The 27,597-nt window shown below is 30.4% G+C and overlaps 1 protein-coding gene across 4 annotated transcripts in view; it reads right to left on the reverse strand.

The window, feature by feature from the left end:
• LOC121132508 (uncharacterized) overlaps nt 1-21,641 on the reverse strand; it is a 43,154-nt gene extending 21,513 nt beyond the window's left edge. For all 4 annotated transcript variants that reach the window (XM_040727925.2, XM_071894189.1, XM_040727924.2 and 1 more), the window contains exon 1: nt 21,373-21,641. In XM_040727925.2, the coding sequence (XP_040583859.1) occupies nt 21,373-21,543 (171 nt within the window). In that variant the 5' untranslated portion in view covers nt 21,544-21,641. The remainder of the gene's footprint in view (nt 1-21,372) is intronic.
• Nucleotides 21,642-27,597: the final 5,956 nt, after the last annotated feature.

Here is a 27,597-nt window from a genome sequence, read left to right on the forward strand (position 1 = left end):
TGATAACGTGTAGTGCAGTGTATTGTAATAATAGATCAACTTTGAGGAAAATCGCCCATGAAAAGGATTTATTTCCCAAAATACATTAATTGAAGGAAGTTGTGGATCAATACAATCAAACGTGCAAATTAGACTCCCGCCAAAGACTCAAGAGTTTGCCAAGTAATATAATCAACTATTTTTTTTACTGTGTGAGGGATGTGAAAAATAAATGGATTGGTTGTTTAATAAGGATGTCACTGGGCTCCATATTCTAATTATTCATTCTTAAATTATTTGCTTTAGGCTCAATTTAAAGAATCAAAGTTTTTACAAAAGTCTCCAAAAGGACGGTGGTGTTGGTAAATAATTCAATTCCTACATTATTTGAACTATACATGAAATTGTGCAACACACGTCTTGAGTATTGGCCACATTTAATTATAATTAATTATTTAAATGTATTACTTCCTACCAATATTATTTATGTATTTAACAAGTAAGTTCCGTTCTTTTTTAACTTTATATTTATTTTTAAAGATTAAAATTTTAATTGAATTCTTTAATTCAATTAAAAAATCAAAATATTAACAACTATTTTATAAAAAAAATGGCCATTTTAAATAATGGATCATCAAAGAAAAATAATTATATTTCAGTCAATGCAAGTGCCCACTCTTTACCTAGAGTCCTTTAGGTTCACCCTTCTTTTTTATGAGTGATGTTCAGGAGTCAACTCGGATCGTACTCGACGAGTTTGACTAAATAAAAATCATATACTGAAGCTCTATAAAAACCATCACTACTTTTTAATATTGGATATTTCTAAAGATTCATCTAATACAGATATAAAGAGGTGCCATTTGATAGCTAAAATACAATATTTGTAGATTTGATACGGAATTAATTTAACTTTAGTCCGTAACGAATATGCATATCATATTTTGGTTCCATATCGATACGGACAAGCGCTTTTGATACGGAACCACCCGGCTATGTAAAATAAGTATTTGTTTTATATTTTATTAAGAAGCAAAAAATTAAGCTAGTCTAACTCATAAACATAAATGAAAATAATATGATAATGAAAGAGAGAGGGAGCAGGAATAAGTGTTTTATTTTGATTTTTCGATGCTATTATCATTAGTGATATAAATTGTATGTATTTTTTAGCTTATTCGGTTTTTTTTTTTGAATTGGTAACCTGAAGAATGAATTTTCTTTTCATACACTGTTGTTATTATTATTAAACCCCTGAGTAGTTAACTTCCTTTCGGCTACTGTATTCAATCATATTCCATACCTGATTGAACATTCGTATGAGCTCATAAAAGAGAATGACTTTGAAGATTTGTTGCAGAGTTGTAATTGTAAATAATTTTAGTCCTCAGAGTAGGAATGAGGATCGACGTCAGAGTAATTCTTACCAATGTTCTTATTTATTTATTTCTCCTCTTCGTTTTTCATCGCAGCTGATTGTAGCTGATCTAATACAACGTCAGTTCAGCTAACCTACTTTCCTCCAAAATATTCTTTAAATTTTCAGGGTGTCCATGTTGATTTTTAGTTTATTTCTAGTGCATTAAAGACGAAAAGGAATACAGAGTATTTCTTGCAGAGTGAGTGTAAATCTTTCTTGGAGTCGGAGTAGAATTGAGGGTTGACATATGAATAATTGCTATGTCATGTCATTGCTAGATACGGAGTGGGGTTTGTCTTTATTTACTACATCTCATAGCTGCTAAATTGATGAAACATCGTGACAGCTAAGCTGCTTTCGTTCAAACTGTCAGGGCTGGGAAATTGTCTTTATGCAGGATCCCAGGAAAGAATTATTTAAATTACGGGATCCCATAAGTAAATCTATATTAATAAAGCAAAGTTTATCTGCAAGTCACGGAGTGCACTGTATGTAACATGTTTAACATAAACATATTTTAATCTAAGAAATAATAATGTGGTCATATTAATGACCTATTGTAGGCGTTATGAAACTTGACAATATCCTTGCTTAATACTTTATAGAATAATAAAATCAATTTCAGAAATAATTGTTTAAGAAGACTAACATTAATTTGCACAAAGTATTTATTAATATATATTTTACGATGAAAAGCTTTATAATGTTTTCCAGACAATGACAAAATTTCAAAAGCTCACGGGGAGGAGGCCTCCCTCAGAGACCAATTCAATCCAAGCTCTGGACATTTCTTCATAAAATCGGATGTCACATGTCTTTTCCCTAGATTTGGATGAAGGTATTTACATTTTCTTCTCAAAAATCCTACAATATATGGCAGACTTTGATCTGAACAATCATTGGAAACTTGAGATGCTGTTGTAATTACTTTTTGGCTTCAAGAGCTTCAAGAAGTACATAATCTTCTAAAGTTTCCTACGATTCAATTGTATCCTCATCATGCCCATTTTTTCGTACATTTGACGAAAGGAAGTGACTCGTTATTGATTTCGTAATAAGTTTGCTACCATCCTCATCATTTAACTCCTCTTCAACAGCTGGATTTCTAAGATAAGTTCAGGATTTTTTCTGATTAAAATTACTTTTAGTCTGCTGAGGGCTTCCACTGGGGATGTAAGAGTATTGTCTCCTGTGATGGAACGAATCCGTGAAAATACATTCTCCAGACAATCTTGATTTAGATGATTGGTTAAAATGAATTTAATTCCATCATCCTTGACAATTTGAAATAATGATTTTATTGAACGATTGTAGATTTAAATTTCCTATTGAAATTGAAACAGAAAATGTTTCCCCATCACTTTCATGGACAAAACTATGTAAGGCAGACCCTGATCTGAACAATAATTGGAAACTTGAGATGATTCTTCTGCATCTGCTGTAATTACTTTTTTGGCTGAAAATCATTGGATATAAATTCCCATCACAAATCTTGGCATTCTTAATATTAATTGGGTTTTTACTCCAGCAGACTTAGATCCATAGACACTGGAGCATCCCGTTGATTGGGACAGCAGGCCATAGCACAAACACGCTTTGAACCTTAAGATGATCCTATTTTTGCTAAACAGATTTAATTGACGTCACTACGTCAGCTGAGTCAACTAACGCCAACCAGACTGCCTTAGAAGATACTTGTTGCCTCACCTTGGGATTTAGCGTGTTTGGGAATTGCTGTTTTTGTTTTTGTTCGTGAGTGCTCAAGAAACTAAAGTACTCATCAGACATCCCATCATATTACATTTTTTTCTCAAACATTTATTATTAATCTTTCAGTCTTGATGTTATATGAATCGATATACAAAAAAAAGATCTTGTATTTTTGTTTCAATATGTTTTGAGTAGTTATGTTTGAGTGTGCTCAAGAAAAATGGAGAAAAAAATGAGGATTTTTTGGAGAGTTATTTTCTATAGTATTTAAGAAAAATTTGTCTTTTACCCGATGTCTAATTACTCTGGGTAATGCCGGGTACTACTGGTAGTTTATTATAAAATGAAACTTTTAACATGAAATAATTAAATGCAGGATTTCCCTTGAATTTCCTGTGTCCTTAAAACCCAAACAAGTCCCGAGAGAACGAGATTAAAAGAGAAATAACCTAATACATACATTCATACCAAACAGAAACTCTTCGTTCTAAAAATATAATTGCTTACATGTGTTTTTAAAAAAATATATTATTTTTATCTTGGGGAGAGGGAGAAATAATATATAATTAATACTAAAATATGTATTATCAGCTGTTGTTCTTAATTATTTAACCTGAAAAGTGATTGTCCATTTCATCTCATTTTGAGAATTTACATACTATTTATACATATGTGTAAGTAGATGCGTCCCATCATCACAAAAACAAGTTAGAATGATTTTGCTCAAAATTAAATGGGGATTAAATTTGTATTTCTGAATGAATTATCATCCGTTTCTATCAATAAATTATACTTATGAACTGTTTGTAGACGCTGCAAATTGCACTTAAATTTTGGACAAAGATGATCGTCACAATAATAAAATTAGAAATTGATAGATTTTTTTAATGTGGCCAAAATGGGGTCAATATAAGTCTCTTAACCCTATAAGACCTGAATTATTTTTAATATGTTTTTTATCATAAATATGCGTCATTTATTATATAACTGGGAGAAAATTAAAAAAATCATTCACTTTTTATTGAAATGGTACATATTTCTGCCAATTTGTGAACAGATGATAAAAACATTCCCTCCAAATGGCATATAACCGTATCAATATTTAGCTCAGGCTCAAACAGAAAAATTCTACTACATATTATTATATATATATTTTTTTTTTTATTCATATCTTACCCAGAAGTTGAGTAAGATGCACCTGAGCTCTATTGACAATGTAAACAATCATACGTCGATTTTAAATGATTGAGCGCGGGATAACATATTATGGAATAGTACGATACTACTCCAGTTGTAAAACATTCGTTCTACAAGTTATTCCACATTTGTTTGAAATTGAATTTATATGTTCCAATCAAGGTCAATAAGGTGTGTCGATAAGGTATTTCTTTGCTTTTGTTTATAATTGTATTGGCTATTTTGTTGACGGAACAGAGGAGACAATTTAAGATGAAATTTGTTAAAATAAATTGTATTCATACATAATATAGTATTTTATTTTTATCATCAGACAATACTATTAGTACTTTTACCCTCCGACGATTACAGTACTAAAATTATTTGAAAAGATCATACACTTAGAGCCCCAATGTCCCTGAAGCCTCAAACCTTGGAATGGGAAACAAAGATAGTGGGCATTTGATGGATTTGTATAGGTTGCCACAGAACAAACACGCCTAGCACCTCTAGAAGAAGACATAATTCTTGGAATAATATAAGTTAACACTAGTCAGTAAGACGTAAGTTGGCTCCGTTGTGACGTCATCAAAAAATTATCCGCTTATGTCAACCAGACTGCGTTGCAAGTTTCTTATCGATTCACCTTATATATAGTCACCCTGTGTTCCAATGGTCTTTTTAGGGTTAAATCAAATAAAGGTTCTAGATCATAGCCTAAATACTTGGGTATCTACACCCATACCCCAAATTTGAATCTAAAATCTAAAACTGACTTAAATATGTTTATAAAATATATATATTTGACCAACTATCGTCAACTTCTATAAACTAATTATTTTTACTAACCCATTTGTGTGTTACAAATTACAGTCTTAGGTTAGTCAAAATTGATCCTAACAATAACATAATAGAATAAAAGTCTCTTAAGTAGAATAAATATTCTAAACTATATCTAAAATTGTTGGGTATCCAAACTCATCTCATAAATTTGAATACAAAGAGTATAATTGACTCAAAAATTTCTTATATATTGGGCAGTATGTATATATGAAGTAAAAAAATGTATTTGAATTTTTTTCTTTTCCCGTTTTTCTACAATATTGTTTTGATAGGTTTAAAGGTAATGCTTTAGGTAAAGCCGGTAATATGCACTAGAGAGACAGTTTTCTTCTTCTGCAAAATATTTTGAATCGATTAACAATTTTAATTTATTATAATATTTTGTTATCTTAACTAACTTATTCATAAAATATTTCCCTTGTATAAATATTGTATGTTAGTAAATAAAACTACTCGGATAGACTGTAAATGTATTTTTGTAAATGTATGTACTAGTGTTGAACTTCGGCTTGAAAATCCTAGACCGGTTTGAGACCAATATGATTTTTAGTAGTATCTGAATTTGAAATGAGACGGATTATATAGAGGAATTGTTGATTAAGTAATTTGTGTTTCATAATTGTGAACATGGACTCACAATAATTTCATGTGATGTTAAATTTGCTACATAACACCAGGGGCGTCAGCAGGAATATATATATTTTCTTTTTTTTTTTTAAGGGGGGGGAGGGATGGAATTTATTATTTAAAAAACCCCAAAATTTACACTTATAGAAAAAATTTGAAAAGTAAATTTTTTGGAAAAAAAATTCAAAAATAAAATGCTATTATTAAAAATTTAAATTCTTTGGAAAACAATTTCAAAAATTAATTAGAAAATATAAAATTTTAAAATTTTTTTTTTAAATTTTAAAATTTTTTTTTCAAATATTAAATTTTCAGAAATTTATTTTCAATTTTTTGTAAAAAAATTTCAAAACCCACAGCTGTGAACGAAAAATTAATTTAAAAAAAAAAAATTCCAATTTAATTTTTTAGGAGAAAAATTTATGGTTATTTACAAAAATCTAATTTTTTTGTACAATAATTTGAAAAATTAATTTAAATTTCAAATATTAAATTTTTAAGTGAAAAGCAAACATCCTTTTTTTTTTGGGGGGGGGCTACGTTTATTGTATCACTCAACCTTACTATTTATAAGACTCCGATGTTTTATTAATCTTCCTCCGGTTCTGGCGATTTGTCAAGCAACTCATAAATAAGAACTCCATTTTCGTAAAGAAAAAACTATGTTTTTTGATTGGGAGCAAAAAAACGGTTGTTGCAAGTGCTCTTTAATTATTTGTTGTCCATTATTTATTTTATAAAATGTCATCGAACAATCCAGAATTTACAGGAAAATCGAAGCCCCACAAACTCATTTATATCTAAAATGATTCTTTAGACGTTAATTCACAGCTTAAATAAAAATTTTATTAGAAAAACATATTAATCACTGATCAATAAATTTTACCACTATCTGTGATAAACATTAAACCGTCTTTTCTCATATTTGTAGTCATACTCAACTTTATTAATTGCATAAATCAGTAGGTGGTTAGCCAACTCTTCCCAACTAGGGAACTATCATTGACTAATTGTTCACAGCTTAAAAGAGATAACTCTAATTCAACCAATCAACGTTCAGAACACTGATTTGAAATCATAGTTGTACAACCAATAAATAAGAACCCCATTTTTGAAAAGAAAAAGGAGTGGAAAAAGGGTTTTGCGAGGTTTTTCTTCTCCTTTTTTGTCCATGATTGAGTAACTGGTCGTAATGTTAACTCCAACCATTGAAGTAAGCATTCTAGCATATCTTTGGTATAAATGGTTTATATAATGAACAAAAATATATTTAATAATGTATTTAAATATAATTCTAATACTTTGCCTTAAGTAAAGCTATTTTAAATATAGGTGAGATTATCTTATGTCAACCTTTTAGTTCATATCATATTGTTCAAATAGCAGTGGCATTCTCTGACCTCTTGGGTCTAATAAAGCAGTTTTTCTATAGGTTATCCAGTAATTCATTTTCTTCCGCCAAGAAAACACATATATCCAGCAGCTGATATTTACAAGGGTATTAACTCAGGTATAGCATACGTACCACTACTCTGCAAATATCACATAACTACTCATAAATCAGGATAGGAGAGAATAGCGGTCCATAGCAAAAAAAAAATTGAACTACTGTCAAAAATTGCAGTCTAAATCGTTCTAGAAAATTTTTCAAAGATCAAACAGAAAAAAATCGGTCTGGATCGGTCCCATGTAAAATTATGTATATACCGGTTATATATAAGAATTGTTGTTGACGTCATGTGTGTTTCAAAATTGTGATCATGGATCCCAATGACGTCATATGAGGTTAAGTGAGTTGCATAAGGCTTAGTTTAGCAACACATAAATGAGGCGGACAGGTGAGAAAATTGAGACGGGGAAAAAATCGATCCACCATTTGAAAAGGATTAAATTTCGGTAAATTGTCTAAGATCGTAGTTTGAACCGAGATATTGGCCCAAATCGGTATAAAAGACCCACTTCAGACCGATTCGGTCTTGGACCGAGTCTTAACACTAATATGTAGGAATATTTTAATTTGTACTTTTTTTTTAAAGTGGTTAGTTGGATTTTTTATGTACATATATAACTTTTTGTGTGATATGACAACTTTACATACATAGACTAACTCACAAAGTAGTAAAGTTGTTACATAAATCAAATTAACGTCTGCAGTAAATTGCAAATTACATACCTTGCTTATTGCCTATTCTAGATTTTTCTACAACATATATGTGTAGCTATATAGAATATATCTTTGAATTGCACCAAAGTTTTATACGTCTTTTATACGCCCTTACCTTTATTGTATCTCGTATTCTTATCTCAAAAAATGATAAGGGAAAAATGACCTAAAATCAGTTTTTAATTAGACAATGGAGGGTGTGCAAACAAGAAACAATATATCATCCACTAGTTACTGTGTCAGTATGCATCACACAACCTCTCTTCTGAAAATAAATATAAAATATGCCAAAAATCAATTAGTGGTCTTTCCAACTGTGGAACTAATCCACTATAATTGACAATAGTTGTTCACAGCTTAAAAAGAGCTAATTATAATTCACCCAATCAGCGTTTAGGACATTAATTAGGAGAAAAAAACGATATGTAACAATAAATTAATCGCGGGTCGAGTGCTACCCTTTAGAATGCAATCGACAAGTGAACTACATATGATGAACTAAAAAAAGTCCAGTAAGAGTCAACAGTCCACTGGTAAGGTTATGCCCGAATTATTCTGAGATGCGCACGGTAAAATATTCATTGATTATATCAAATGGGGTCAAACCATCAATAACGATTATTACAAAGCATTGTTGGAGCGTTTAAAGGATAAAATCACAAAACAACAGCGTCATTTGAAGAAGAAAAAGTTCTGATTCACCCAAACAATGCACGTGTTACAAATAACTAAAAAAGGATACATTTATAAATTGCTTCTCCAATCACCGTATTCTGCAGATCTGGCCCCAGTGACTTTCTCCTGTTTGCAGACCTCAAAAGAATGCTCGCTCGAAAAAAAAATCAGTAGTAATGAAGAAATCGCCGAAACTGTAGCCTAATTTGAGACTAAAGATAAATTGTATAATAAAAATGTATATGAGCTATAATTGTAAGTCCATGTTGGACTCAGAGTAGAATTGAGGACTGACATCGGAGTAATTCTAGAAAGTGTCCTTGTTTGTTTCCTTCTGTCCTTCGTCCCTTTCCACAGTTGATTGTAGCTGATCTAATTAACGTCATGAGCGTTATTCCTTCTTTCCTCCAAACATACTTTAAATTGTCAGCACTCGTTTGAGCGTACTCATGAGAAACGGAGATTAACTTTGAGGAATTTTGGAGTTATCTCCTATATTATTAAAGCAAAATATGTATTTTAGTGGACGCCTAATTACTCAAGGCAATGCCGGGTACTACTCCCTAGTATAAATATATTGCTACAAGTTATTGTTTCTTGGATTTTCTACTTTACAACAGTCCTGAATAAAGGGATTGAGGCTCTGTGGTATTAAATATGATGCATATAAAGTTACTAATTACTTAACCTGTGCTCCAAATTGCTTGTCAATTACTTATGAAAATCTATTATAAAGTCAATTATTTTTTCCTTGGTCATCTAAATTCTTAAATATCAGGTATTGTATTAATTCAGGATTATTATCCTTCAGAGTCATTTTTTACTTAACCGGCTCGATATATTGCTATTTGTTTGTTTGTCCGTATATAAGCAGGATTGCAGAAAAAGTTACAAAAACGATTTTCGTGAAACTTTGCGCTAAGGTTATATATGTGATCAGTAAGAGGTCATTAAATATTGAAATATTGATCATACAAAACGTTAAAACCTCCTAATGAACCATAACTTTTGAACAAATTGTGAGACATAAGTGAATAGAATGTTAAATTTAAAGAGGGTGGGGTTGCACTCCGCCGAGTACCCATTCTAGTAGAATTTATAATATTTTTAACAGCAGAATGCTATGCTTGAATGGCATTTTTGTTTATGAAATATAGGTATTTTTAAATTTAGTCGCGTATTTTTTAAATTTTTTTTACGAACTTTAAAATTTTCAAATATACTAAAAAAATTGTCAAGGGATCTTTTCTATATTTAGAGTATAAATGTACATTGTATTAAATATTATGTAAAGATTGCATAGAATATCATATGGTAAATGCTCCGACATCCATAGTGTACATTTCTACCTATTTATATGGATAAGCGAGTATATGATAAATACGTGCAGTTCATATGCAAGAGGATGGAATACTTATTTCTTCTACTGTACATATATATATCATTAATCCATTTGTAAACCATTTAGAGAATATCATTTGCGTCGAATAATTTTTATATTGAAAATTTTAATAGGTGTAGTAAAATAGAATTAATTTTTCTCCAAAAGATGTTTACGAGATTAATTTGTATCTCGCGTTGTTTAAGTGCGATATGTTTACGCTGGATGGTGTTAGAAAGATCATATTCTAATACAAAATGCTTCAGATAGTTTTGTGATAGTTTGGACCAAGCATTGTTTGAGTACACGTCAAAGATGGACACCAGCAAAGATAAAATACGCCATTTGTTATAGTTTTTCTTCAATTAAAGCAACCAAAAACCCGGCAGATGAAAATGTGAATAGTATTTATGCTCTTGATACTTCAACAGTCAATCATGCACAATTTTTTATGTTCCTTTAATTGGTCAGATGGAGTTGTAATTATTGAATATAAGTAAACATTATAGTATTATGATTACAACATCTGACCATTGAATTCTCTTTGAAGTTCATTCTCTAAAAACGCCCGAGACACGAACCTACGCACACTGAGTTCATGATAATAGTTTCTTCCTAGAGTGTTTTTCATTGACATTTTTGGTTTCAAAGGACAATAGTCTACAATATGGATAAAATAATGGAAGTCATTGAGTTCGACTGTCATGTAAGCACTGTTTTGATTGCCAAGGAGATTAATATTAATGAGAAACTAATCATGAAAATTAAAAAAATCCATTAAAAATAATGAATTTATTTTTACTTCAGCTATTATATACATTCAAAAATGGATAAATTTTTAAAAACTCCTGTAATTTTATTCAATATAGGAGAATTATTTTATATTTTTTTTTAATTTAGAACCCTTAAACTGTTTAAATATGTGATGCAAATAATCATTATTATTTGCATCACATAACAAGATAGAAATTCTATTTTCTCCATTGTGAATAAGCTAAATATTATTTCTTTCTTATATTAGTAAATATTTTTTTTTTCCATAAAAAAAATGTCAAATCAAGAGGTCAATTTTTGGTGGAGAGACGTACAAAGAAAAATTATGCCTCATTGCTTTATAGAACTTTCCAATAGTCGGCATGGTTTGTCGTTGACCCTTTAGGTCTATTTTTGGTAGAGTATCATGCAAAGAGGCAAATTAGAACTATACTCCACAAAATCCAGGAACAACGATAATGACAATATGGAAGGGTTCACTTTACATGTTGCTCCGCCAAAAGTTGACCTAAAGAGTCTTCAATTATTTCTAAAAATTTACAAATGAATATAATCATACATGTATGTACAAATGTAAAGTGCCCAAGCAGGTGGGTTTGAGCGTGAGTGGGCATATTTTCACGTTTTCATAAAATAAAAAATAAAATTACTTTGTTTACAAAAAGTTAGAAATGGGTCGTATAATGGGTCTTTTAGAACGAAAATGACCCATAACATAGTACCATGGCAATAGAGTTATATTAACGGCATGTTGTTAATGCTTGGACCTCAATCTCCTATATAATCGTTATCAGTGTCCAAAATTACTAAGTCACTTATTTCCTCCACTTTAGATAAACCAGAATTGGGTTGCAATTGTAAACTAGTTGAAACAGTGGTTCCCAACTTTTCTGGCGACGTGACCCTATAATAAAAATATGGAACGACTTAGAACAACACGCTAGGGAGAAATTATTCTCTTAAGCTCAACGTGCTTAGATCCGTAAACAGTTATTTCCTAGAGAAGAAAATATACTTTATATATATGGACTTCAAAGAAGATTCTTAGGTCTGATGGAGTAAATGTAATACTATAATGTTTACTTATACATAATCAATGTCACTCCGTCTGATCAATTAAAGGAAAATTTAAAAAAAAAAGTGCTTGATTGACTGTTTAAGTATTAGGACTATAAACACTATTCACATTTTCATGATGTCTTGGGTGAATCCTTCTTCACGGTATTTTAAGAGCTAACAAGGATTAGGATATATGTATATGAAATTTGTCTTTTAAATATCTAAAAATCAATAGGCACAGTTACTTTTATTTTTCAAAATTTCGTTTGCAAATGACTAATTGTTGTTTTTAAATTCTTGTTTCAATCATGAAAGTAAACCCTTACTTTAAAAATTCCTCACAATGTTTTATTTTCCTTATACAATCCTAAATTTTACAAAATAAATTTTAATTTATTGGACCATTATAATTAGATAATATTGATATTAACAAGAGAATATAAGACAAGGACATTCAGTATCATATAACAACTTTTTTTGAAGGCTTTAAGTTATCCTATGCTAATTGTGAGACTACCTCAGTTGGGATCAAAGGCCACAAGTTGAGAACACCTGAGTTAGAAATTTAATCTTCGTCAAATATTCAAAATTTGAATCTTCTTACGGGATTTTAATAAATTGCATCCACAGTTCATTTAACGACTTTTTAGAAATAATCTTTGTGGTGGGTTAATATCAAACAATTTTGAACAAAATTCAAGAAAAGGGGGAAAATCCAATTTATTTTTTACTTCATATGTACACAAAGCCCCATATTTCATGAACATATTGGAATTAAGGATAGGCTTTGTATTCTAATTTTTAAGATAAGTTAAGATAGCCAATAATTTTAGCTATAGTGTATAAACTTCATTGGATTTAAGATACTTATATAGGGCCCGATATAGCCCATTCAACCATAAAATCTATCAATTTCTCCTGCTTTTTTTGTGACAATCAATTTGAGCTATTTTAAGAGTACGATGGGCGACAAACTCAAAGGATTAATAAGAATAATTTGTACATAGAAATTGAGGATAATTAATCGAAGAATAACATTTTTTATCCACACTCAATTTCGAGATAAATCTTTCTAGCTTTCTTTTATGTTGATAGGTCACAATTTTTTTTTTTTTTTATTGACCTTTTCGGAAAAAAGTCAATATTTATTCCGTTTTATGGTCTTTTAAATAAATATGCATGGCCTGGAGCAAGTCCCCCCTTTCTAAAACCGAGCCTGGGCCAATTTATGAATATTTTTTAGACACACTTTGGAATGAGAAGCATTCTTTATGTTTGAAAAATGATTAAAACATTAGATTTTTTTCCCTCAAACATCTTTTGATTTTGTTTTGTTGTACAACTAAATATCAAAATACTTGACTTACGCAAAACATCTCATTTTACACAAAAAAATCAAAAACAAAAGAGCAAATAGAAAAAAATACACACAAAACTTGTTCTTTCTATGATAGACATTGTTTAATAATAATTATTGTTATTATTGTTGATGTAAGAAAATCAAGGTAACAGTCATGCGAAATCAGATTTCAAAAGCTAGAAAGTCTCAACATTGATGTTAATGTTGTGTTCGAGTATCAACTATAGAGTTTGATTGAGGGCATCAGTCAAATGAAAATATTTTTGCATTGAATTGATAAAAACAAAATTCAAAAATTAAGTCATTACAAAATCTCACTTTTTTGTTGCACAAGAATGAAATACACTGATTTAAGTAGGATTTTATCCCCTAATTTAATGTATGACCTTATTTTTTCTCTATTAGCCTTAACACCTTCAGTAAAAGCTCATAAATTTTTTTGTTTTATTTTTCGCTATTTTTAAGATTTGGTGCTTTATAAGCGTTTGATGTTGCAGATAGGAGAACATGATATGAATATTACTTCAAAACCTAAGGCTTAAAGATTTCAAAAACTTTTTTTAAATGTCTTTATCATGTTTAGCACTCAAGTTATCTAAGTTTGTAATTGAACATTATTTAGAGGCTCATAGTTCAAAGAGGAATAAATCCAGAAAGCATGGCACGCTTTTAGAAATATACAAAGATGTAATGTATTTTCTTTTCAACTGTTTTCATTAATTTCCACCAGTTCTATCTTGTATGATTTAAAGCAGCTGACTCTGCGTTTTAAAAACTGGAAAAAAATATTACATAGAATACGGATTTTTACATTAATTTAGCGTTTAAAATTCGTATCCTTTCCTACACTGTTATTGATAAGAGTATCAATTCAACTTATATAATAATTAATATTATTTCTCCTAATATTAATTAACAGTTGGCAACAAAAAAAAAACAAAAAGTTTTGTTAAAATTTTCTTTTCTCTTTTGACGATCGAGGTTGAGACTGAATAAAAAAGCTAGTCGTGAAGTGTAAAAATATATAATTTGATAGATGAAAATACCCATTTCAAAAACCTTCTATATCGTGGTCGTTTTGGGATAGTACCATTGCAATACTTCAAGGATAAAGCTACTTTTTGAATTGATGTTATATGAAAGCCCGTTTATTAGGAGGCCATAGGAAGAAAAGGAAATGCAGATAGAGAAATACAGACAAACAGACAGAAAGAGAGTGGGAAGGCAGTATAACATTAAAATTGTATTGTAAACTACTCTTGAGAGTGAAATCCCGAATCCGGGATCGGTATTCATCCTTAAAAAAGTATATATCTCATAATTATGGTACCTTGTTTGGATTGGAGGAGTAGATAATCCACTCAGAGGATTTCCTGTAAATGTGAATCAAGAATATCCACGTACTTCTATAATGCAATAGCTTTAAATAATGTATGTAATTCTGTTCTGGATTGAACACATTTGGGGCCATATTTGGACAACACACACCAGTTTGAAGAAAAAATCTCCTGCCAAAAATATAACGAGGATAATTATAAGGAATTACTTAATAAAAATGTAAAAAAATAGGAGACGAGATGTATCTATACTCAAATATTTTGAAGTTTGATCATTCAAGTTCGAGGTATGTGTAATTTTACAAATAATATTTTGGGCAAATTAGAGTAATTTTCAGAAAATTGTGGGATTAGTAAAGTCGAGTAACTTTCGAGTTTGAGTTATAATACTCGAATCTAACACTAATTGATGTTATCATTGTGAGGCATAAGAGATGATAATTTTTCTGGGGGATAATGCCAATTTTGAGCGAATATTAATAACTAATACAATACAAAATTAGTAGTAGGATTTTTCTTTGTGATAGGGGGTGGGAATAGCTCAAAATTGTTTTTGCTAGGAAAAGAATTGAGTCTAAATTTCAATATGGACAAGTTTTTAAAATTTTAAACAATGAAGAAATTATACGTTTTCAAATATTCTCCAAAGGTTTTAATCGGATGACCATTTGACGCTTAATAACATGATGGACAAGTTGGAACCAATGCTGTTTTAAACTATTATTTTCAACATTAAACTATTCTAAAAATTATTTCTGATTATCCCTTTGATTATTTTACTTTAATGTACATTTTTTTAATTTTATTTTACATATACATGTCTCAACTTTTTAAATTTTCAAATATGAATGTAAATATTTGTACTAGAACAGAATATATGTACAAAGGGAAGTAGTGAGCAAATAACTATGGGAAACATGTCCACAAGGGATCTCTGTTTAGAGAACCAAAAAATGATTAAAAGGCCAAGATAAGTCCCGTCCCGAAAAAAGACAAAAAATTCCAAAACAGAAATCTGCGTAGCAGGCGAGAGGTGGCCCATTCCCAACAGAACAGAGGGCCGTGTTTCTGCAAGTTTCAAGTATCTGCCTTCCTTATTTAAATTAGCAAGATACTTAGAGACAAGGTTCATTATTGCAGGCCTCGACAGTCCTTAAAATTAGCCTATAGGACTAGTCATTTTTTTCTAGCCCTGTGAAAAAATTACTGACTCAGAATACTAAAAAAATATAAACTATCGATATTTGATTGGCTTAGATTTGAAGGGAAACCCCTATGTATTACCGTTTTGCCCAATTAGAAACAAGGTCACAAAACGCATTACGAAATATGTCAAAAATTGGTTGGTTCTGGAATTCAAATAGGTTTCTGCACTTAGAAATGTCAGTTTCGCTAAAAAAAAATATTTTCGAACTAAAGAGAAAACGAAATATTGCAAAATTTGTATTTTGAAAATATATTTTACTTAAAAATCACACATAATATTTGTTTTCAATATCTATTCGACGTATGTGACGTTGACACAAGGTAATATTTATGGTTTGTCGCCAAATATGCCTGGGTATATGCAGTATTTAAGGTACGGCATTACGTAGCCTAACGGACTAGATACAGGCCATCTTGTACTAGTTCAAATGTTTGTTTTTTACTCACGACAGACAAGCTTGTCGGCTGAGTCCTGGTTTTCATGAAAAGAAGATTGAGAACCGTTGATTGGTTGAATTAGACTTAGCTCCCTTGAAGCTGTCAACAATTCTCAAGAATTATTGTATAATAATTCGATAGTTTGGAATAATTGCCTGACTACCAACTGATTTTCGGCATTTTTCGGTTTATTTTCGAAGGAAATGTTGCTTTACAACATGACGAGAAGGGATTTTAGTAAAGAAAAAACTTGGTTTATAAATTAGAAAAGGAAAAGCGGTTGTTACGTGTGCTCTTGTTTCTTTTTTTTCATTGTCAAACAAATCTGATATCCATCCATAATTCTGCTCAGAGTCCAACAAGAACTTACACTTACAAACTTTACAACAAATACTCAATGTAAGGCTCACGTAGTGTATACTTCCTAAGATAAGATGTTCTTACCTCAATAATGAATGAATAATTATAACAGCTTGAGATATTATAAAACACGGTTCACATTGCTACTACAAATATAATTCGCTCGCTAACAAATGCTTAGGATTTACAATAATCACTATAATAGTACAAAATAATCACAGGGGCTGTAGCTCCCCCCCCCCAAAAAAAAAAACCAAATTTCCAAAAAATTTAATTCTTTAATTTTTTTTGCAAAAAATATTATATTTTAAATTTTTTGTAAATAACTGTTGATTTCTGAGTTTTTTGTGCGAAAAAATTTGATATACGATTTTTTATTTTTTTAGAAAAAAATTTAATTTGTAATGAAAAACTGTAAATTTCTGAATAATATAATTTTTTTTGAAAAGCTATGAATTTTTGAATTTTTTCCCAAAAATTTTAATATTTGAAATTTGTTTTTCTAAAAAATTAAATATAGGAATTTTCATCTTTAAATTTTTTTCAAAAAAATTAATTTTAAATGAACAACTGTGAAATTCTAAAAAAATTTCGAAAAAAATTAATCTTTTTTAAAAAGCTATGAATTTTTGAATTTTTTTCCGAAAAATTTAATGTTTAAAATTTGTTTTCAAAAAATTTAATATTTGAAATTTTTTTGTGAACAGCAATGGATTTTTGCAATTTTCAAAATCAAGAGCATATAGATATCTTAAGATAACACATTGAAAATTATAAATTCATTTGCTCAATAATAAATTTCTGACAAACGGGAGCAATTATTTAATTTAAAATTGCATATTATTAAATTGATAGCCCTTCATTGTAATCCCCAAAAGTTACAATAATTACATACATGCACAAGATCCTAGCCACACACACAGAATGAGCATTATACATAATATATAGTCAGGCCCATGACATAACTTTAATTAAAAAAAAACATTACTTTTTTTATTTATTGAAAGCAATGACGTCAGTTTTTAATTACTTCAGGATTCCTGGGTATTAATACATAATATTATGTACCTTATAGCCTTTCTAAATATTGCTTTGCAGATTTATGGAGATATACATTGTATTTTTACTTGATGATATTTCATTTCAATGAATGAAAACTACTTTGAAGGAAATTCTTCCTTCCTTCAGGCATCTTTTTAAATATATATTTTTGACTGTTTGTGCCTAGTACATACAATATTGTTCATAGGTATAAACATATCAACATCTTATTATAAAAATAAATAATAGAGTCTTTCATTTAAATATCATGGATAAACATTTTTTTCAGTCCATAAATTGTATACAAATATAATATGTATTATGATCAAAAGGTGAATTATGCTCAAAAAGAAGCAATCTTATATACAGATTGGGTACCTAAAACTTGCAGTAAAACGTCATTTTTACGGAATCAAGAAGAAACCCTCTCAAAACAAAATTGTGATATGTTTCAATACTATATTTAGCTATATTTTTTATTCAATATGTCCTCCTGTACAAGCCACAACAACTTTTGAAACGCCGGCGAACATATTGGTAGAACTCTTAACGACGAAGGGTGTGTCCATGGTGTACCACGTTGACATGATGGCAGCTTGAAGTTAATCCAAATTTCCATAAGAGGTGCGGCAGACATTCTTATTTAAGACACCTCAAACTGCAAAGTCCAGGGGCTTGAGGTTAGGGCTGGAGGAGGGCCTCATGGAGGCAGGTCAAAGTCCACCATATTATAAAAATTATTTTTTTCCTTATTTTACAGATTTTCAAATCAAAATCCGACCTTATTTTTCGGACAGTTGATGGTTATTTTCTTGTTTAGATAAATTAAATTCAAAATAAATAATATCCTACAATGCCAAATTCTAAACATTTGTCATTAGGTACAGTCTAATATACATAGAGGATGAAAATATTATCTATTGGTATATTAAAATAAAGAAACCGAAAATTAACGAAATAAATACAAAGCTTACTCCGGTTCTAGTAATTATATAGGCAGGATTTACTCCGATGTCGAACCTAAAATGTACTACTAGTCCCATAAGGTCTATACTTATAACTCCGCAATAATTCCTCAGAGTTACTCTTTGTCTTTCGAGAATATTAATTACAGCTTTGCAAAATTAGACGACGTGTCGAGGCTGTTATTGGCTGTGAAGAAGGATATATTTAATCCAAAATATAGCTTAGCATAGAATTTACATACATCACAAATTAGAATTGAAGGAGTCTTTTCTTGATTCCATAGAAATTACGTTTTTAGTCATTTTAGTTTAAATTTGGTGTCCCCTTTTTGTTGGTTAGAAAAATGCCGATTCAAAATCTTTCATTCAAAATAATAATTAATCCTTTATTTTAACTTTATTGACTAAATTTTAAATGTTATTAAATTAAATACTTTTAATAGTATATTACTAAGCAATATAATAATACAGTATGGAATAAAATACTAAGTAGATTTTAATATTACGAAATATATACCTATATGTAATACATTTAAAAAATGGTGAAGAAATTGTATGACAGTGATAGTCTGGGTGTACATAAGAGATATATAACAGTTGGTATGATTGACTTGTTTGGCTAACTACCAGATGATTTGGAGACTTTTTTCTGTTTCTTATCGGAGGAAAGGTTGTGTGATGCAATAAAAGTAACAACGTGCTTATATTATATTCGATAAGAACAAATTAAAATTTTAAAAATAAATAAACGAAAGAGAAAAAACCTTCAAGAGGTTGAACATATTACATATTTCCTACCAGTAGCTGCTTATCTAGATATACGCAACAATAGCCGTAAATGGATCTTCCTATTTAGTCATCTGATAGATCGTTTACATAATGTCAAAAAGTGCATCATAATTGAAGGAGACGCAATCTTGGGGACTCAAAGTTGATATTTTTATAACATAAAATAGACACTTCTTCAATTAATCTGGATGTAGATTCATCAAATGGCTCTAAGAATATTTTAAAAAATCTTAACACCTGCAAGGAATAGTATTTCATGAAAATCATAGACATTGATATTTGAATTAAATTAAAGTAATATGTAATGAAAGTCGCTATTTTATAAGAAATAATAATAATTGGATAAATTAGGGACGAGAAAAGTAGGACAATTAGAGAAAAAATATCTTTTTCGTTTGATTGTAATGGTTAATTTTTATCGAGAATATGGAAATAAGATTGTATAATGATGTAATAACATATTATGGTCTAATACAAGTTCGTGAAAATGAGTTGAGACTCAAATTTAATGACTTGTAACTCAGAGTTGGGGGATTGTAGAGAAACAATTATGACGGTTCCAGATAGCTAATATTATCACCATTTATTTTTAATCAAGTCAACGATCATGGCTGAAGGATTGAGGTAGCTTAACTACTGCGCAGGACTTCCCTTAGCTGATGTCATCAAGGCTACTCGAGCATCCCAGGCTACTATTTTTCGAGTCAAAAAGTGCCTACATGATGACCACGATATGCCCACAATGCTCAAGAGGGGTAAGCCAAAAAAAATGAGCTCAAAAGAAAACAAGAAACCTTATCAAGCCAATCCCAAAATTTCCATGTCTGAATTTGCCAAGGACAAGGTTGTCAGCCGCTCTATAGAGTCCAGGGCCATCAAGAATGAGGGTGGGAAATTCCAAATTCGTATTACAACAAGATGGGACACACTGTCAATTTGAACCAAAAGGGGTTGGCCAACAACATGAAATTCTGGGACAAGAGCTTATGTACACCACAGAACCCAGATCTCAAAACTTTTGATAACTCTACATGGTGGTACATGAAGAATCAGGTCTGTCAAGTGCGCCATCCAAATATATAGGACTTTAAGGCCTTCGTCGACCAGGCCTGGGCCGCAATGTCCAAGGACTACCTCACCAGAGTATGACAGGATTTCTGGTGCCTTCTGGAGGACGTATTTAAGTTGATGGTGGTCATATCCGATAGTTATATAGAAAATCAACTATTAAGCCACTTTTGTATAAATAGAATACAGACAAAAATGCCTAAAAATGAAATATGTGTGTTTTATTATTTGTCCCCTAAGAGTCTCAATTCTTTTGCACGGACCGGTATATACTAAGCATAGGCATTAGAGGGATAAATTTTTGAAAGCCTGTAAGGTTTAAGTCCTTTTATTTGTTGAACCCATTTTAACGTCCATTAATTCGCTATTTTCTGTAATAGTATTTGTAAAAGGGTTTTTATTCTTAAAAAACATGACTGTTTAGTCCCCCTAAATGAACTACATCAACAATGATGACGTCATATGAAAATACTCTATAATTAACTATTTTCTTTAATAAAATGAAAAAACAGGGTTTTCTTGATAACAAATTGGACTGTTTATGTCACGAAAATGGCCGACATCAACAATGCAGACGTCACATGAAAACGCTCTATATTTTTTCTTTAATAAAACGAAAAATGGGGGTTTTCTTTTGAACAAACTCGATTGTTTAGGCCACCAAAATGGCCGACATGAACAATACAGACGTCACATGAAAACGCTCTATTGAACATTTGAATAATAATAATAAAAAAAGAATAACAATAACACAAATATAAGATAAATGTTTTTTTAAACTTCTGTCAAAAAGAAATGAATATGTTTAACAAGTAAAATTTGCCAAGAAAATTAATTTGATTTTAACAGAGTTAGTAAGGGTCATTCAACAGATTGTTTCAGTACATTATTTACTATTTAGGGATAACATACATAAGTAGATGTATTTGTACACGTCAAGTTAATTATATACTAATTGTGTAAGCATTAATTAATTAATTAGAAACTCATTTTGATTTACCTTAAGTTCATTTTCACATTCACAAAAGACAATTTTAGCTGCCTCTGGACATTTGCAAAATGATTTTGAGCACAAATCCTTGGTTGCATGACTAATTCCCAAGACTGCAAGAAAGGAAATACACAGTGTACACCAGAAATATATCATTCCGTCAACTCTGACTGTCATCATTTCAGTATCAAGACTAAATAAGAAGATGTGTTTATAACACTTTTTTGCTTTGCTTTTGAATGCAGACCGCTTTCCTCCTCCTTCCAGCTTGTCTGTGTGACTACATACATCCGTATTAAGCATAGAATAAACGGAGTGTGTATATATATATGGGGAATGGGTTAAAAGAATATCATGACAAAATCGTTCATCACAATAAGTTTTATCTATAAATTTGAACTATTAGTAAAATGACAATTAGACAAAGATAATGTCATTCATATATGATATTATATTATGTCTTAGAGGGATGATGAATAGTGAATGTAGATCCCCAGGGAGAACGTAGATTCTGTACTTTAGTAGGTTTGACAAATTATTAACAGATGGGGTTCGTCAACTTAAAAACAAGTTTGAATGTTTTTCCTAAAAATTGAGTGTGGATTACGGTTCTATATAGAACAATTGGGCAAAAACATTTTTGTATTGGGTAATTTGCTGAATGTACATTTTCCGAAAAGAAAATTTACCGAACGGACATTTCACCGAAGGTACAGGGTCCAAATTTAGGTTTTTTACTAGAACATTTGATATTTGAAATTTAATTTTCTCGGAATAACTATGAAATTTTAAAAGTAATCTCCAAAAAATTTAATACATATATTTTTTGTGAAGACATGTGGATTTTTGAAATATTTAAAAAAAAAATTAATATTTGAACTTTTTATACAAAAAAATTTAATTTTTTGTGAAATGCCGTGGATTTTGGAGTTTTTTTTCCAAAAATCTTATTTCTTTTTTGAGAATTGCTATGGATTTATAAAAAAATTTGAAAAAAAATAAATATTTGAAATATAATTTTGGAAATTTTTCCCTTAAAAATTCATTTTTCTTTTTCAAAGATTTAATATTTTTCAAATATGTATTCCAGTAATTTTTGGATATATTCAAAAACCAACCCCCAAAAATATAAACACATTATAGTAGTAGTATGTGGTTCGAACTTGTAAAGTTGTATTACATTGAGTCATAAACAAATACGACAGCGAGTCGATTCTTATGAAAAAAGTGATCACATCACTTCTCCGTTTTAAATTATTTATCGTTCGACATGATGATTAGAAAATACTAATGGATTGAAGAGAAAGCATAATATCTTCCAAGAGCAGTGATTTTCACTTTGTTATGATCCATAATGTGTCAGAAGAATTTACTGTTGGCTCTAGTGAAGCAATCCCCTGAGAAGCTTCTTTTTTTTTTTTTGGGGGGGAATCAAAAGTCGAATCGTAGGAGAGGACGAGAGAAAACGTGAGTATTTCCAATATGAATAAGCCATCATGTCATTAAATTGATATTAATTGATAATGAAGAAGTGATTAGCACTTCTTCCATTAGAATTGGCTCGCTATTGTATTCGTTAATTATTAGTGGTGGATCGGTCAAAAAACAACCTATAAAGGCTGCAGTCCCATCAGTCCGGTCCTAATTAAATTTGTCCATCCTCGGTCTTTTGTAGAAACAACAACAGCTGAAATTAAATAGTTACTACCAACTACGTCATTTGAACCGCTGAAGTTAGATCATAATTCATAACCTCTTTCAAAGATGTAAGATACTTGTAGGAGAATTATGACTAAAACGTATTATTATAAGTTATAGCTCTCATTTATTATTTTCTTGGTTCTTCTCAAGATAAATAGAAAAGGGTTAGACCATCATATAATCGGGCTTGTTAGTATTTTCAATCTGATGTATTGTACCGACTGCTAGGTAAGACAGGCAGATTTTCACAAAACACGCAACCACTCATAGTCTATGACGTCACTATTGCAAGAAATTTTCAATTTAAAATATCGTACCGACTGCTGGGCAAGAAAAACAAATTTTGACAACACAGTCCTAGTACTGATCCTACACTATTTATAATTTAATTCATTTAAAGTACAACAACAGTAAAGATTCGAACTATATTCTAACCACATAGTTCTACCCTGTTGTGTTTATATAATGACCATTAATGAATACAATTTTTAAAATAAATTTTTCTGCAAAAGAACACTCAATAATTCACCTGTATGATATACATAGTAAATGAACAATACATATTTATCATACTATCATTTTAAATTGAATTAAAATATGAAATCACATATATTTTTAAATTAAATATCATTTTTAGGCTAAATGTCACAAATGGTTTTTCTGGAGAAATGTTTTCGGTCACAAGTCAGCTCAGGAATTATTGTACATTTCTATCAACGTTTTATTTTTATGAGCCCTTTGGCTGTGATGCAAATTGGATTTAAAGTAGTCAAAATTGATCGTCACGGTTAAATAATGAGAAATTGACAGATTATATTTGAAAGGCCAAAATAAGTAAATTATAAGTTTTTTTATGGATCGACTAGGGATAATAAAAGTTAGTAGTATTTGAGAAAAATATTTTTTTCTCCCCATGGTAATAGTTAATTTTTATCTACAGTATGGAAATAAGATTGTATGATTAACAGTGTAATAAACTATATTTAATTTACTTTAGGGAATACAGGATTAAATTTTTGATAGACTGTAAGGTTCAAGTCCTTTTATTTGTGGGCCCCCATAACAACCATTTTGGAACCACTGCCTTCTCATGTAATATCATGACAACCTGTGGATCGGGATATCAACCAGGCTATAGTGAATAGCGTCTCTTATCATATTACATAAGTTGGCGGTGGGTTCCAACCCGTTTGTTAGTCGTGTTGGCACATAAGACGACCCGTGGGACGGAATAGCAGCGGGGTTATAGTGGATATCGTCTCTGATGGTATTACATGACTTGGTGGTGGGTTATAACACGTTTGTTATCCGTGTTGGCACGCGAAACAATCCATGGGCCGGAATATCAACCAAAGTTACAATGGGTGGTGTCCCTGATTGTACTACATGAATTAACGAAGGTTGCTTACTCTTAATCAACCCTTGTGGACAGGCTGCATTTATCACATTAACAGGTATTCCAGTTATTATGCATATTAACGGTCTAGTTCGGTTATTATGCACATTAACTAGTTCTTTTGCATATTAACGAATGTATTACTTTAACTGCAACAAATGTCTGGGATATAATAAAAATCTTCATTATACCCCAGCATATGTATGTAGAGTTGGTCGTTCTTACCTTTATTATATCACGCAACCTTTCCTCAAAAAATAAACAGAAAAAAGGCTCAAAATCATTTGGTAGTTACTCAAATTAGTCAATCACACCAAATGTTATTTATCCCCTAATTACTCCCAGAATATCATTACTCCTTTATTATTAAAATCCTACATGGTATTTTATTTGATACTATATATAATATTGCTTCGTAATATTTCATTAAAAGCATAGCTATCCATTTCTATTTCTATATGATAGCCTAAATTTATTCATAGAAATAATAAAATAGAGAATATGTACATTCCTAAATATACAAAGACTACGAAGGACCAACAAAAAATTGTATTCCTGTACTTTTTGAAACGGAACATAAGTATTGCATAACTTATTACTCCGTTTATTTATCAAAAAGAATACATTATGAAATAGCCAAGACGTATCACGTGAGATGAGAGAATCAACTGCTCACAACAAAATACATAGGGTATTTATGTGTTAGCGAGGTAACACCGTCTTGGACCAGTCCTAGGACTGATCACCTTATCAGTATTTTTCAGTCGCAAGGTTTTGCAGAAATACAGGGTTATACTATAAGACGTGTACGACTGATGTTTGACTTCCGTCATGTTTTTTAATAGTGACGTCATATGTCAGTCTTGCCCAGTAGTCGGTACGATACATCAAATTGAAAAATTCTAGCAATAGTGACGTCATAGAGCATACAAGCAAGCCCGATAACATGATTCTCTAACTTTGTATTTCAATTAACTTTAATCAATCCAATCTTTTTTACCATTTTACAGTCGTAATACCGGTCTTTTAGGCTTACGGTTCTAGCTATATTTTTATTTTCTTCACTTATAGCTAGGATTGAAGGATATAAGAAAATAACTAATGATAGCCAGAAGTTATACGCTCCAGATACACATCTCCTAAAGGTATCCTGTCTCATTGAAAGAGGCTATTAATTATGAATGAAAACATTAAAATAAAATAACGAAAGGGGACCGTTAGCTTGAGGAGATACAATTGTGCAGTGTTTTAATATTGTTTGGCTAGATGTCGTTTTTTATATGAGGTCACTAAACTATTTTTCTTAGTAACGTAGATAATTAATTTATTGCTATAACATAACCTTGTATCTTTTCCTATTTCTTTGTAGCTTAAATAAAAATGGGACTTTTTTCCTAATTTGGAGACTGCCTACGGCAATTAATTTTTGATAGAATAGAATGATTTGGAAAATTCATAACCACGTTTATGTGCTTAGATCTTTTTGCCTGGTTGAACGAGAAATGAAGAGACCGCTTCAGTTTCGCTTTTACAGGATGTATTCCTTTGTATCTTCTTAGAAAAGTGAACTTTGATCACCGTGTTTCCTTGAAGTGGTCTACTTTCTAACATTCTCCTCCAGTATATCTTCTTGATATTTTTGTCAGGTACCAATCTTCCCATGGATTTGGATTAGGACACAAAGTTTCCCTTACAGACTATATATAAATAATTTTTTCGGGGAAATTTGACCTTAAATACGCTATTAGACCAGTAGCTCGTGATACTTGATATAACTATATTTTGTTTTAATATTCATACATTCCAAATATGTATAGTGTATAATAAATAGTGATACTCGAGATATTCAACTAATTGAAAAGAGTATTAGTAGTAAACCACTTAAAAAATAAATTAAAATTGCAAAAGGTCGAAATAGTGTCTAAATTACTTATCTATTATCATTAGAGCCTCTTTTGAAAAGTAAAATCTATTAGATAGCATCATAACTTCAAATTATCCCTCCAAATAATAATTAAACAGTGCCTCTAGCGGACAAAAATATTTTCTGTGCACCAAGGCTATTGATACTGTGGGTCCTTGTTTCACTACTTGGTTTTAAGCTTTAGTATGTATAATATATATCCATGAATTACTATATAGACGAGCGTAAATTTTAAAAGTCAACCAAACCTCAAAAGCTCACATTTTTCTATGAATTAATCCTAGAATCACAAAGAAGGACAATTATTAACTATGTAAACTCGTTAGTAGTCCTTCATAAAAACATTGATGAATGATATAAATAACTAGTTGTAATTTATTTTTTTAAAAGGGAGTGAGCTCCAAGTCTTACATTGGAATATTTTGGATTGAAAAAGTGAATGTAAATACTATTACAATATCATATATATAACATTTCAATGACAAACATTTTTGGACTGAATATATATATGCTCGGACAAACCTATGAAACACATTTGTTCAAGGAAGATTTATTTCCGTCATTCAATCTTTAAAAGACTTTTATAATTAAGCTCAATTTGACATCATTTTTATTTAATTTTTAATCAAACTTTATTCATCACAATTATACATTCAAACAATTTTGATTGTCTCTTTTTGGTTTTGATTATGAGGATGGAATTGTTCTTTGACGTCCTACGTAATATTGAATCCGATTCTTGGCAATAATAATTTTGTAATTAAGAAGCTAATTTTATTTCAATATTTGGAAGACATGGTAGTTTAATATTGTAATATCAAGGATCCATATCGTCTACTCCTATCATACCTTTATTGAGAGTTTTAGCATTTTAGAGCACAAATGGTCTTAATATTGTAACCATTTTTAACTATACACCATTAGTTACGATTTTTTTTTCTGTTCCTTTAATCGGTGGAGTTGCACTGAAGAAGCATAAGTAAACATTACAGTATTACAATTACTCCATCTAACCTAGGAATCTTTTGGTGAAATCCATATACATAGAGTATATTTCTTTCTCTAGAATCAGCTGGGCGCGAACCTACCCAGACTACGTTCAAGTGAACAACTTCTCCTGAGAGCGTTGTGCATGAGCTATGGGGATTCGGATGTTATAATTTTGGTTATGTTAAAAAATAGTTGTTGTATTAAGACTAGAGTTTAGGATCGA

The sequence above is a fragment of the Lepeophtheirus salmonis genome, chromosome 2, assembly GCF_016086655.4.
Source record: "Lepeophtheirus salmonis chromosome 2, UVic_Lsal_1.4, whole genome shotgun sequence".
Lineage (NCBI taxonomy): Eukaryota > Metazoa > Arthropoda > Copepoda > Siphonostomatoida > Caligidae > Lepeophtheirus > Lepeophtheirus salmonis.